General features: G+C 53.5%; 2 protein-coding genes across 2 annotated transcripts; both read right to left on the reverse strand.

Moving 5' to 3' along the window:
- Positions 1-4,600: 4,600 nt before the first annotated feature.
- Positions 4,601-6,965, reverse strand: LOC149808742 (uncharacterized). The gene is made up of 5 exons (XM_089995163.1): positions 6,777-6,965; positions 5,824-6,322; positions 5,232-5,554; positions 4,969-5,118; positions 4,601-4,753 (listed from the first exon to the last, which is right to left on the reverse strand). The coding sequence occupies exons 1-5, from the start codon at positions 6,963-6,965 to the stop codon at positions 4,601-4,603; spliced, it is 1,314 nt and encodes a 437-aa protein (XP_089851289.1).
- A 263-nt stretch (positions 6,966-7,228) lies between these two features.
- LOC149808743 (uncharacterized) lies at positions 7,229-11,942 on the reverse strand (the record flags this gene model as incomplete). The annotated part of the gene is made up of 5 exons (XM_089995164.1): positions 7,229-8,176; positions 8,513-9,250; positions 9,848-10,141; positions 10,736-11,011; positions 11,460-11,942. Coding segments are annotated over 5 exons (2,739 nt in total), but the record flags the coding sequence as incomplete, so codon positions are not given.
- Positions 11,943-12,388: the final 446 nt, after the last annotated feature.

Consider the following 12,388-nt stretch of genomic DNA (forward strand, 5'->3'; position numbering starts at 1 on the left):
CGACACGTCCTGCAAGGGGGCTGGCTCCCACTGGGTGTCACCTGACTACCAGCCGTGTGCAAGTGAAGCGGACGAACCTGAGATGCATGCTGTGGGTCTTCACACGCAGTCCACCGCAAACATCGTAACAGGCTTGCCCTGGACATCCACTAAGGTATGTCACCTGCAATCACCTTTGTGTTTGCTGCGACAAAGCCGGTGCTGGCTCTCTTGGCTCTCAAGCCAACCAATACACACATGTCAAACACGTCACTCTGCCATTTGCACGTCTTTCATCTGGATTTCTCGGTTGTTCACCCAAGGGACGAGCGTGGCTTCCCTCGTTCGATTCCAAGCAAACTCGAGCTCCGCTGGCAGATCCACACATCACCTTGCACTTGAGTGTTGCGGTGTGTCGCTCCTGATGAAGTAAGTTCCTGGTTCCATCAAATGATTTGAGTGCATGATGATGATAACCTGCTTGAGCCGTCTAGTTCTTGCCCTTATGAGCTATTAAATGAGGATGTCTTCTTGCATGAGGGAATATATGTTATTGCAGGAGCCACGCTCTGGCAGCTGGCGATCATTCACATTCATGTCTGGGCCGTCAGAGGACGGAACTGCGGTGCTGGGCGTCTTGGTAGACAACAGCCCTGTCCTGGTCGCTAACAAGGAGCACTCCGACTCTCTCGCTGCAGCGCCACTTCCACTCACCGACTCCGAGAGAGTTGGTCTCTTCGAGAGCATCGTCATTCACGCCGGCCAATTCATTGGCCAAACCGAGGGCTCTGTTCTCTGGGACTCCATCATGCTCATCCCCTCCATTCCCGGGGCCTCGGCGAGCGTTCAGCTCAACGTCACCAGCCTGGTGGACATGAAGCTCGGCGCCAACTGGACCGCTCTGCCCCCAGGAGGCCCCCCCTCCCGCCAGGGCCACTCCCTCACCACGGTCGGTGAAAAGATCTACATGTTTGGTGGCGAGCGCTCCTCGTACGAGTACTCAGACTTCTTCGAATTTGACTGCACCACCGAGGGCGGGAAGTATGTCATTCCGACTGGCGCAGCGCCCGCCGGGCGCCACGACCACGCCGCGTTTGCATATGACTCCAACCTGTGCATCATTGGAGGCCGCTCAGGTGGCATGGCGCTCAGTGACATGTGGTGCTTCAACACCACCGCGCCCGTCAGTTCATGGACACTCATGCCTGCCGCCGCAGGATTCGCTGGCCGCTACGGCCACTCAGCAGCTGTTCTCGACGATTCTGTCTATGTCTTTGGTGGCTACGTTCTTGACTACGGCATGGTGACGGCCGAGACGTGGCGCTTTGACTTCACGACACAGACATGGACGGCTCTCGGACCGCTTTCAAGCGCGTTCACTGATGCTTCCAACTCCAACCCTGCAGCTGGGATCGTCATGAGCCCCTCTGCACAGGTGCCTGCCGGCCGAATGGGCCATCACATGTGCCCCAACAACGGTGAGCTGTTTGTGCACGGTGGCTCAGGGTTTGACGCGGCAGGGGGTGTCGTCGCGGATGGCATGATGTGGAAGTTCTCGCCAGCGTCGATGACTTGGTCCATGGTTGCGTTCCTGGGGCCCCTCTGGGACTCTGCCTATGTCTGCGTCCCTGATTACGCAATCACAATGGGAGGCATGATCGAGGGCAATGTGTACACCGATGAGGTGTTCAGGGTGCTCCTTCGCTGAGCGCAGTCAGCAAATTTCAAATAACTCAAATAATGTGTAGTTGATACGAATGAGAACATGCCTTCCCGGATGTTGAAAGGGGGCATCAGATAGAACTATGCCACAAGAAGGGTTTGCTACCCTTTTCCACCACAGCACCATTGACAAAGTTGTGTGAGCTACTGCTGTTCTTGAGTGGCATGCTCCAACGGTCTGTGACTTGTATGGTATCTTCCTTTTTGCAGCACCAGAAGCCATTAGAGTTTGTTGGGCTTGCTTTGGACTACACGAGATATTTGCAGCACCAGTTCAATGTGATGACTTGTTCATGATGGCGCCTGCACTTGTAATCTGTGGTGTTCCTTCGCATGGCACATCCGAAGCTTTGGGTTCCAGGGAAACGGGTGTTGCAACCCTGTCCTGCTAGATGAGGAATGGAAATCATCGCTATTGTCTGTGCTACTTTCGGTTGAGCGAGTTCCTCGAGATGCGCGTGTGACGAGGAACCCGTCACTGCAAATGAAAAGAAGTTCAACCGAACGTGCAAGAATGACATGCAAGGAGAGGAACGAGACAGGCTCAGAGGTTTCATCTGACAGACACGTCAATTCAAATACGTGTAACAAGGCACGGTGGTCGCTTGCTTTCCGCATTCGACGTTGTACAGCGCCAAACAAGCCACGCGCTATTTAATCTCAAACGCACGTCTGTCGTTTCGGCATGAATGCGCCATTCTGTTTCGGTGGGATGTGCGCACAAGCTTCGCACTTTTGCTACCTGCTGATGCAAGCACTGGGTCTGACGCAGCAGGTGAGCTTGCTTCCATACTTCGGAGCCATTGATGCAACGGCCCGCTCCTGTTAGCATTCCAGTGTATCGTGTTCCAGTCAAACATGTGCCCTCGTCGACTTGTCCTCATGTGAGCAATTGTTGCCTCATCGCCTACCGAATTGTACGTTTGCCTCTGAGGATTGTGTGGTATTCAAACCAAAGGCTCGCACCGCAAGTCGAAATCAATATTCATTGGACGAAAGGTACATCTTACCGTCGTCGCATGCACGCTTGGCGCGCACCTACCCTGCACGTGTCTCGATCGAGACACGTACTGAGGGTGTTTGCAGGCAAGGCTAGCTTTGAGTGTTTGACACAGGTCCCGTTCTGTCGATGGTGTACCTTTCCACAACAGGGTTGTGACAACACCGAAAGATCAGAAAAGTGGAAAAATGTCAGGAACGTGGAGATTTGCGGGGGCTTCGCGGTTTTTTGTTTAGAGTGCGCATGTGTTGAACTCCGGCAGAGTCTGCGAAAGCTTTATTCGTTGTCAACGGCGGCAGACCAATGTTCAATTTCTCTAGAGTCATCTAAGATGCTGCCGGATAACGTTCAGTGTCAGACGGAAGCTCGTGATCAAGGTGGCAAAATCGTTCAGGATTGGAGCGACGTCCGAGAGCCAAAATTGGCTACCGAAGTCCCCTGGAAGTCCGCACTTGCCCCAGGCAGGCTGGCTGATTGGCAAGCACTGGGTGATGCAGCCAGCTTCAACCACACTGCATTTCAGCGGGCCATTGCGGATGAGGACGCCCTTTACATGCAATATGTCTACGCAGACTTGGAGTACATTGCCACCAAGTTCCTGCCAAAAACATTGATTCCCACAAAGCAAAGCTTACCTGGCGAGCTGACTGAGATGGTCACAAATCACTTTCTGTTCAACAGCCTGGAGGGATTTCGATTGGCCCTAGAGAGCTGGGAGCAGTCGGATGAGCGAGTCTTTCAGTCGCACACGAGCTGGGAGTTTTGCACATTGAGGCCCAAGAAGCCTTGGCTGAGCAAAGCGGTCCATCGTGTGTTCATTGTCCGAACGCGCGGAGCTCCGTGCCTCCGCATGGATCACGCCACAGATTTGCTGCAAGCGATACAAGGCAGGAGCTCCGGCTTTGATGCAGTGAGGCTCCTTCTCGACTCTCCAGCCAACGAGGCTGAAAAGCAGCTTGGTTAGGCTCCTGCTTGCACCAAACAGTTGTCAACAAATAAGCATTGCGGTGAAGTAAACCATATAGCAGATTGAGGATCTGCAAGCTAAAATTATGTGATTAGAGAGATCAAATATACCACGACTGGGGCTTAAAACGGAACAATTGATATGAACATACTTTAAATACATGGCCACACGATGCCCAGGTCGATGTTTCAATGAAGTCGGGCGATCGATAAGCATGATGTTTTGTTGCGACTGGGCTGTTGCACCTGCAGGCATGGATGCCCCGTCCCGGTGTATGACGAGGATGCATGTTTAGTGCGATGCCGCATCCACGTAACGCGTGTGCAACTCCAAGGGCAAACCTGGGATGATCATACATCAGGATGATCAGGCCGTCACACAAAACAGGTGGTCTGGAAATCTGCGACCCAAGTTGACAACCCGTGAAGGGCTTTTGTAAAGGATACATCCCATTGCAAGAACTGTCATCGTATGCATCCTGTTGCAATCCTCTTCACGTGGTATACGTTCAACGCGTTTGTTAAGAATGCCTTGACTTGCAAACACTCCACGAACCAAGTTGCATATTGCAGTCTTCAGGTGACGCAAAGTCATGTGCGAGTCATTCTGTTTTTGCCCCATCTTGCCTAGGAGTAAGCGAAGATCGACACGGTGAGGAAGGGCGAGCAGCTTCAATAGGCATGAAGTCAGCATTCCATGCACAAATGGGCATAAAGTGCGTCAACATTCCATGCATGTACAAACGGGGGTTAACTGCGAGTCTGCTTTAGTCTCTTTGCTTGCAGCATAGATAGAGGAGTCTCTACCTAATGCAAAAAATGCTGTGATTGTCAACTTGATGTCAATTTTCAGCCTCTGATTGTCTACACAGCCTGACTAAAAGTTGAACATATCGGCGCGTGGACCAGCGGCGTTGAGCAGGTTGTCTGGGGTCAGTCGCAAGCCACATCATCACTTGCCCAACCCCAAATCCTTCCATGCGTGGCAGCACTCCATGTCCAGTACGCAGATCCAATGAAGCGAATTTGCAATCCAATCCCACTGGCAATTCCTTGTGCCACCGCTTTTGCGTTGTATAACTCAGCCTTCCAAGAGCGAACTCATGCCAATCAGTGAGGGAAAAGAAGAGCAGAACAAAGAAGGAAGTGGGTGGGTGGGAAACTACTGCCATCCAACGTCTACCCAGAGGCAGCGCTGGGCAAACATGCATATTGAGGACAGCATGCTACTCGCTCTTATACCAAATATACAAACACCAAGCTGCAGCCAAATCACACAAAAGGCTAGCCGCGCAGAGTACCTCACACAGGCTGGAGCAACCCACCCTCATCGCACTCTCCCAGCTGATACATTTGACATGCTCCGCAAATCTTCCAGTACGGACATACTCCAATATTTGCAATGTGGTCAGAGGAGTTGTGCGTGTTTGTTGATTGTTTGCTTCATTGTCCTGTTGGCAACATGAGGAGTGCCCTTGTAGTGCCCCCTTTGCGATTTTACATGACAAACTCAGTCAAACAGTCAACTCCAACAAGCTTAATCTCAAGTGCTGAGTGCGCACACAGCCGCCACACCCTGCTTCGTCCAAAACTCTGCGCTGCTATTGAGCGCAATGGGCAACGACATGTGCAATACAAAGTTTGTGCTTTGCCCCGTGGTACTGAGCACTCCTGCTCTGGCTGTGGTCTTGTACAAGGGGCACTGGTAATGCTTGGCGGAGGGGACGTGGTCCACTTGAGGATTGAAATGGATCACCGGGAGATTGGAAAACATTTTGCCGGGCACTGCCAGCTGAATGCAGGACTTGTCAGAATCCCAGCGAGCTGCTTCCAAGTATAGCCCATGGCAGTAGCAGCCATCCACAGGTGCCTGCGTGGCAAGAATTCCTGCTCAGGAAGCTGCCAAGTCGTCAAAAGAAGGCATGACATCTCAACTGGGGAACGTGCAATGCAGTTTTCAAGGGTGCAAAGATAGCTCTGGGATCGCTGGTGCTATAAATGATTCGACGAAAGCACAGCAAGATTCACTGCAACACTCAGAAGCGGACCTTTCTTGATAGGCGGTCGCCGCTAACATGCTATCATAGATGCACAAACACGAGACGAGGCAATACGGATCGGGCGTTCACAGCTGAATGATCACGGAACACGTTCACTGCAATTGAGTGGTGGCAGCGGGGAGGAGCACACCGTAGTGACATCGCGTAAGTTCTGCATTGTGGTGGTCGCAAAGCCGAAGGAGAGGCGGTCAATTGCAATGCCTGTCTTGCGAGCGTGATTCTGCAGTGCAGCTGTCATGAAGGACTGCGGGAAGAAGAATCCAGGCAGCCAGAACGATGCGGGAGCGCCGTCTTCCAGCCAGCAGCCCACAAAGGCCATCCTTTCATGGAAGTCTCGCATCCACGAGGCAAGTGGCTTGAGGGAGGGGTATGCTGCTTGCACCCAGATGGCCGGGATCTGATTGTTGAGGAGGGACCCGAGCATGGCCTCGAGGTCGGGGGACATGGTGACGGTTCCTCGTATTGCCTTTTGCAGCTGCTGCAGCGATTCGTTCAGTACCGAGAGCAGCTTGTTGTAGCGATGCATCTCTTGAGCGAGCACGGTCCCCAACGAGTTGGTCGCCCCGGACGGCAGCGACTTGAAAGGGTCGCGGATCTGCAGCATGGTACCAGCGAGAACTCAGGGGACACTAGACAAAACGTATGATTCTTTCTATTCGTACTGCGCGCGGCTCACGTTCAAGAGAGACGCATTGTTAGTGCGCTGTTGTACATGCTTTACTCTGGACGCACACATTAGATATCAGGTTTCAGTAACCCCAAGCCCAATTCTCAGCTCTGCTCTGGCATCCTGGAATTGTCAGTCTAAGAATATGGGCCCTTGACAATCTTGATTCATATTTGCATTCCGACGGTTAATGACGCGTCTCTTGTCGGTATCACACTAGCATTGCTGTACACTGCACTCAAAACATTTTGCAACTGCCTCGCCACTCGCATCTTTGGCACTTCCGTCAGGCAGTCTACTTGACTGCTGTCGAGAAGAACATACTACCTATGCAACGGTTGACGCCCTTTGAGAGATGAATCAGCTGCAACGGAGGACAAACCTTGGAGGCATTCTCGATTTTGTGAGGTGGCGGAAGCGATTTCTGCATCTCGGCGGCCATCTGACTCACGGCCTCATCAGTGTTGCTTCCAGAAGCCCCTGTTGCCAGGCGAGGCTGGATGCTCAACACCGTCTCAATGAGCGTTCGTGACTCCTGAAGCTGAAGTGAGATCTCCGCGTTTGTGTGCATGCCAAACACTTCCGGCAGGTCATGGGTCGGCAAAGCACCCAACTGTTCTGTCCAGTCCTTTAATGTCTCACCGGAAGGTACCTACGGACGAGGGCAGCCTGTCACTTGGCAATCAGGCACGTGAACACTCAGTTCTGATAGTATTTCTCTGCCTGCCTCAAACGAATCGTCAAGGAAGTTATTCATGTCCATGCTGCACAACTGGCGCACTGCACTCTTTTCATAATGGAATTTCGTGTCACATATCATGCAAACACGGCCAACTATTCAGCACACGCACAAAGGACACCTTGCACGAACACTCCAAGGTGTGCACTTTTGTCCAGGGCATAGCAAGCCATGTTTGATGGAACGCGCACCTTGTATACATTGGAGGATGTGAAGGCATGGTCCTCATCCAGAACGCTAGGTGAGAGGTATGTGGACAGGATGCTCATGAGCAAGTGGCGGTCGTTGTCGTCCGTGACGCGGCCCCCGTAAGTGATCTCGCCAGTCAGGTACGTCAGCGCTTCCCAGGGGACCACAGACAGATTGGGCGCGTCCAAGAAGTTGCGTAACATCATGAGCGTGCAGTTCAGATCGCCCGCCGAAAAGTCGTAACGCACATTCCAGCCGAGCGCGCCGAATTTGCGGCGCTCTTGCACCACTGCATGGAACAGCATGCACGCGTAGAGGAGCTGCCGCCACGGGCGCGGCTGGCTGCATGACTGCAGCGCGTCCGGCGCCATGTCGGCGATCGAACGCAGTAGGTTTGCGCGCACGCCGCTCGGCGGCTCCATCGTGACTTTGATGCCGACTTGAAGCACGGGCACCGGGAATGTCGGCGCCGGCATGGACGTCAGCCAGAGGCGGAAGCTCTCGTGAAGCAGGTTATCCGCAGCCAGGCCCTGCACGATGCCGTCGAGCGTTCCCAACCAGCTCTTGCTCAGGTGGCAGTTCTGCAGGCACACCCAGTGGCCAGCGAGCTTAGCGTCAGCGATTGCAGCCTCCGCCAGGGGTCCTTGGCCTTGTCCCAGGCTGATGATGTGGAGACGCTCGCCCACCGGGTACCCCTGTGAGTCAGCAAAGCGCTGCAGCATGGCTGTGGGATCCACGCCTTGCGATAAGATGAAGATGATCGGCGTCGCTGCCGTCGTGTCGTTGTAGATGTCTGCAATGTCCCCGGGCGGACTGTCGATGAATTCGTCTCCAAGGAAGTCGAGGATGTAGTCCTGCACACAGCAGCAAGTTTCTTGGCTGAATTTCTGGGGAGCAGCAGCAAAAGAGACGCTGTGGTAGTGGATTCCATCATATCACGTCACAAGTGCACCGCACCTGACTTTACAGGTGCACATTGGGATCCTTGGTACGCATGTGTGATGCGAATGCGCGGCAAATACCAGGCTTTGCCTGCACAGCGCCACTGCATTGCAAGCCTCGTAGCGTGTTTATTGACTGATTTATCTACGAGTCGGCAAGAGAATCAATCCTGCTGCAAGGAGCGCCAGCATAAGGGAGTTTGCAACGGTGAAGAGGTCAGGGCAGCACATGCATGCAAGTAGCCGCACCTTGATGCCAAGCAGCAGCTTGTGCTCCTGCCAGCACTTTGCAAGCAGAAGCATCTGCATGGGACTCAGATCGCCGCGTTGCGTCCTCCACCGCGGCACTTCCTGCTTCCAGGGCGCCTTCGATTCAGCGAGCACCCTCCATGCATTAGGGTCCTCCGCCACCCCCTCCAAAACCCCATGGAATGCGGACACATTCGCCTCCAGGCTCCCAAGCGCAGTCCAAGTTGCTGCGCTTGCAAACTCAGGACACGGGTTGGGCGGAAGCGAATCAGGCACCCTCCCCCCGCGCAGCAGATGGCTCCACTCTTCATGAGGTAGGCTGCCGTTCTCGAGCTGAATCGCGGTGCAGATGACGAAGGAGAACATGAGCTTGTGGCGCTCAAAGAGCCCGCGGCAGACCATGCCGTACAGGAAGGTGGTGGCAAAAGTGATGAGGTTGTCCAGTCGCTCATGCAGCTCATCAGAGGGGTCTGCTGCATCGATGCAGTGGCTGAAGAGCTGCTTGAAATAGGCGAGGGAGTACTGGTACATAGGGTCCACGAGATGGATGCTTGCGATGACAAAGTAGATGACGCTGCCGCGCTTGGGAACGCTGCTGTATTGCTCGCGGGCATCGTTTATGCTCTTCTCGGTCACCTCAGCCTCCTTGACACGGTCCTTGATCACTGCCGATGTCGTTTTTGAGCTGTCCAAGGTGTCAATCAGCACTTCATCATCCAGGATGTTGCCTGTCGACTCCTGCGACAGCCAGTGCTGTCAGATCGCCACGAGTTCTGGACATGATGGTGAGAAGAACGACGATGATGTGATGATGAACATGATTGCGTTGTTGCTTTTTGCCTAGGCTGGTTCTAGTTCTTGCTCTTATGTGACGTATGATGTAGTTCTTTACAACACTACCGCATCTACATGGGTATTAGCGACTCCAAGTACTACTTGGGAGTTTTCTGTGCGGTCCAGGCATGCTTGCCTCAGGTGATGGTATTGGTAGCACTGATTCCCAAGTAGTTCTTGGAGTTGCCAATGTCCTTGTGGATGCGGCAGATGTATCTTTTCTGTCCCAATCGCTTACGTTGAATGAGCTGTATCACTTCGAATGTGCTGTCTTTGTTGCTTGTTGACTATTTCCTGCCGTATCTATGTGATGTAATAATAATGATCCGTATCTTAACACTGCTGCATTTCCATGCCTGCAGGTGCATGTGGCGCCGCAGCGAGCAGGTCTTCGACGAGTCGAACGTCCCAGCAAGTGGATGTGCAGGCAGGCAGGCGGGCCTGGTTGCCTAGCAATCCACTTCTCATGGGAATACTGCATACCGTAACCCTGCAGCGCACCTGCAGAAGTCGGAGGATCTTATCCTCCAGCTCACAAAGCTGCTTGCGATCGTTTGCAATGGACATGACGAGAGTGTCACGCTGCTCCTCCAGTTGGGGCCGCTCCTTGCGCACGGTATCCGCCAACAGCTGCTCCTGTAGGCCTGGAAGTGTGACCGTGAAGTTTATGATCGTCACCTTGGTGCACACCTCCGGCAGGTAGTGCGGGTTGGGCAGCTTGGTGGTGATGCAGAGATGGAAGTTTGGATCATAGTCGATGTCTGTGTCACCCAGCCGGATGAGCTTGCGGTTGCCCTGCAAACATGTGACTGCGTTGCTGAATCAGTGTATCGCCAGGCGGACCGGCTTTGGGTGCAGACACCTGAAGATACATGAATTTGGGGGACAGAACTAGGGGCCGAACATCATTCTGGCGAGACACTGATGATTGCACAGCACATGTTTCTGCATGCGCTCCTTCCCTGCCTGTGTTGCTGGTAACTATCTGCATACTGCAAGGTTGAAGAGCAAAACCTGGTTGCGCACATGGTCATTCCCAGCTGATGCGATAGTGCTTTACAGAGAACCGGGTTCAATAGCCCCATTTGATGCCACAACTGTCCCTTTCATTGGGCGTTTCATTCACTATCCATTCTTGCAGATGCGCCGCAGCCCTCCGAAAAGCCGCACAAATATGATTGAATCGTGTTCTATATAAATGCCAGCTATTGATCGGAGATGTCTGCGGATACACCTGGAACAGAAGATGAGGATGACATTATGTTCAAACACCTTGCTCAACAGCAAGAGGAATGCCTGCAAGCCTGCCTTGCAATGGATCAAGCTCCCAACGCCTGTGCAAAGGAGAAAAGAAAGCAGCGGGGATGAGCAACGGAGGACAAGGCGCACCTGCATGAAGATCTGCTTTTGCAGGAGGGGCTCGAGGGCGGGATCTAGCGTCTCGCCGACGTCCACCAGGAGCACGGCGTTGCCGACTCGAATGCAGTTCTCCAAGGTGCGCAGCAGATTGGAGTCTGTCATGCGCAGCGTGCGTAGCCCCGCTGTGGCCTGCATGCTCTTCATCCAGTGCCTTCCCTGCAACTGGGGGTCGATGAGCAGTGGCCACCGGCGGCAACGCGTCGCGAGGATGCCGTTGTCCACAGATAGGTCATCCGATGGCAGGCCCTGCACACACCCAACAGTGTTCCTTGTACTTCACTTACATAGTCGAGGAGCGTAGCACAAACTGAAGCGCAAGACCAGCCTTGCAGTCGCAATATTATGCCTGATTGCTCTTTGCTTTGCGTTGCGGGTTTATGCTTGCTCCGAGTTTCGTTGAAGGAAGCAAGCTTGAACGAGCATTCAGAGAGACAAGTAAGCTCCCGAAACAAGCTTTCTGCGAACAGCTTAGTGCACATGTGGTATTCATACTTGTCGAGATGAGACATCATGTATCAAGGGCGAGAACAAGGACTGTGGAGATTGCACAAAATGGGCGGCGCCTGGACCATGTCGTGGATGCCTGACTGCAAGAGCACCTGGGCTCCGCGATTTACAGGTTGCCAAAATGCGCAAGTTTCTGGGGGTGAAATGCTGACGCATGGCAGAGCCTGGCAGATTGCCGAGGTCACACCTGTAGCAGCCAAGATCGGATCTCAACAGGGGAGGAGAGCGTCTGCTGCAGCGAAAACGAAGGCGACACAGCAACGCCAAGCCGCTGGCACTCCAGAAGCCAGCCAGCTAATAGCGCAGAGCGGTAGGGAGCAGTGAAGGGGCCAAAGTACGAAATGGAGGCCGCCGAGAGCATCACATCTCCAACCAAGAGCTTCATCTCCGCATCCTTGGACTCAGCGACTTCCTTCCAGCGCACTCCCTCCTCACTGAGCGCGTTGATGAGCTTCTCGGCGCGCACGAGGCGCTTGGCAGACAGGTTTGCGTGATCCTGCAGCTCCTGCAGCTCGGATTGCGTGCGCTCGAGGTTTGCAGTCAGCACGTTGACCGTTTGCTCGATGTCTCGCAGCTGCGCCTGCTTTGTTGCCAGCTGCTCGTTCATCGTGTTGAGCGATTCCTCGGCCTCCCACAGCTTTCTGCGTTTCGGTTCCACCAACCGATACACCTGCGAAAGCAATCGTGCCAAGGCTTGAGATGTGAGAACGATGCAGCAAAAACATATGCATAGCTGGTCCAGGTACGCTTGCTCAGGTGATGGTAATGATAGCACTGATTCCCAAGTAGTCCTTGAAGTTGCCTATGTCCATGTGGCTGCGGTCGTGTTGTCAAAAGATACATCATCATAGCAGCGTCCCACATATCACGTTTGCCTCACCGAGCCGGGGTCTAGTGCCCACAAATGCAGAACACGAATTCATCTAATGGGCCCAGTGTTCTGTAACGGCGGATGCATTTGTATGAGCCTCAGCATGCTGATAAGATCCCAAGGCGCTTTACTTCTGTAAGTCAAAACCACACCTGGGTGCGCCACAGTCCTGATTCAGCTTATTAGTTCCCAGACCAACATGTACATGGCAGGTTCTCAGAGCGTTTCACAAACGCGCATTAGCG

Source organism: Nuphar pumila, unplaced genomic scaffold, assembly GCF_984573655.1.
Source record: "Nuphar pumila unplaced genomic scaffold, dmNupPumi1.hap1.1 HAP1_SCAFFOLD_2270, whole genome shotgun sequence".
Lineage (NCBI taxonomy): Eukaryota > Viridiplantae > Streptophyta > Magnoliopsida > Nymphaeales > Nymphaeaceae > Nuphar > Nuphar pumila.

Bases quoted from the DNA above. Each gene is read 5' to 3' on its own strand.
- LOC149808742 (XM_089995163.1), bottom strand. From the start codon at position 6,965: ATGCACACAAACGCGGAGATCTCACTTCAGCTTCAGGAGTCACGAACG. The intron at 5,555-5,823 runs GTGAACGTGTTC...CTTCCTGAGCAG, and splicing joins GCTGCCACCACTCAATTGCA to GAATTCTTGCCACGCAGGCA. The intron at 4,754-4,968 runs GTACTCTGCGCG...CGCTCTTGGAAG, and splicing joins GTTGCTCCAGCCTGTGTGAG to GCTGAGTTATACAACGCAAA.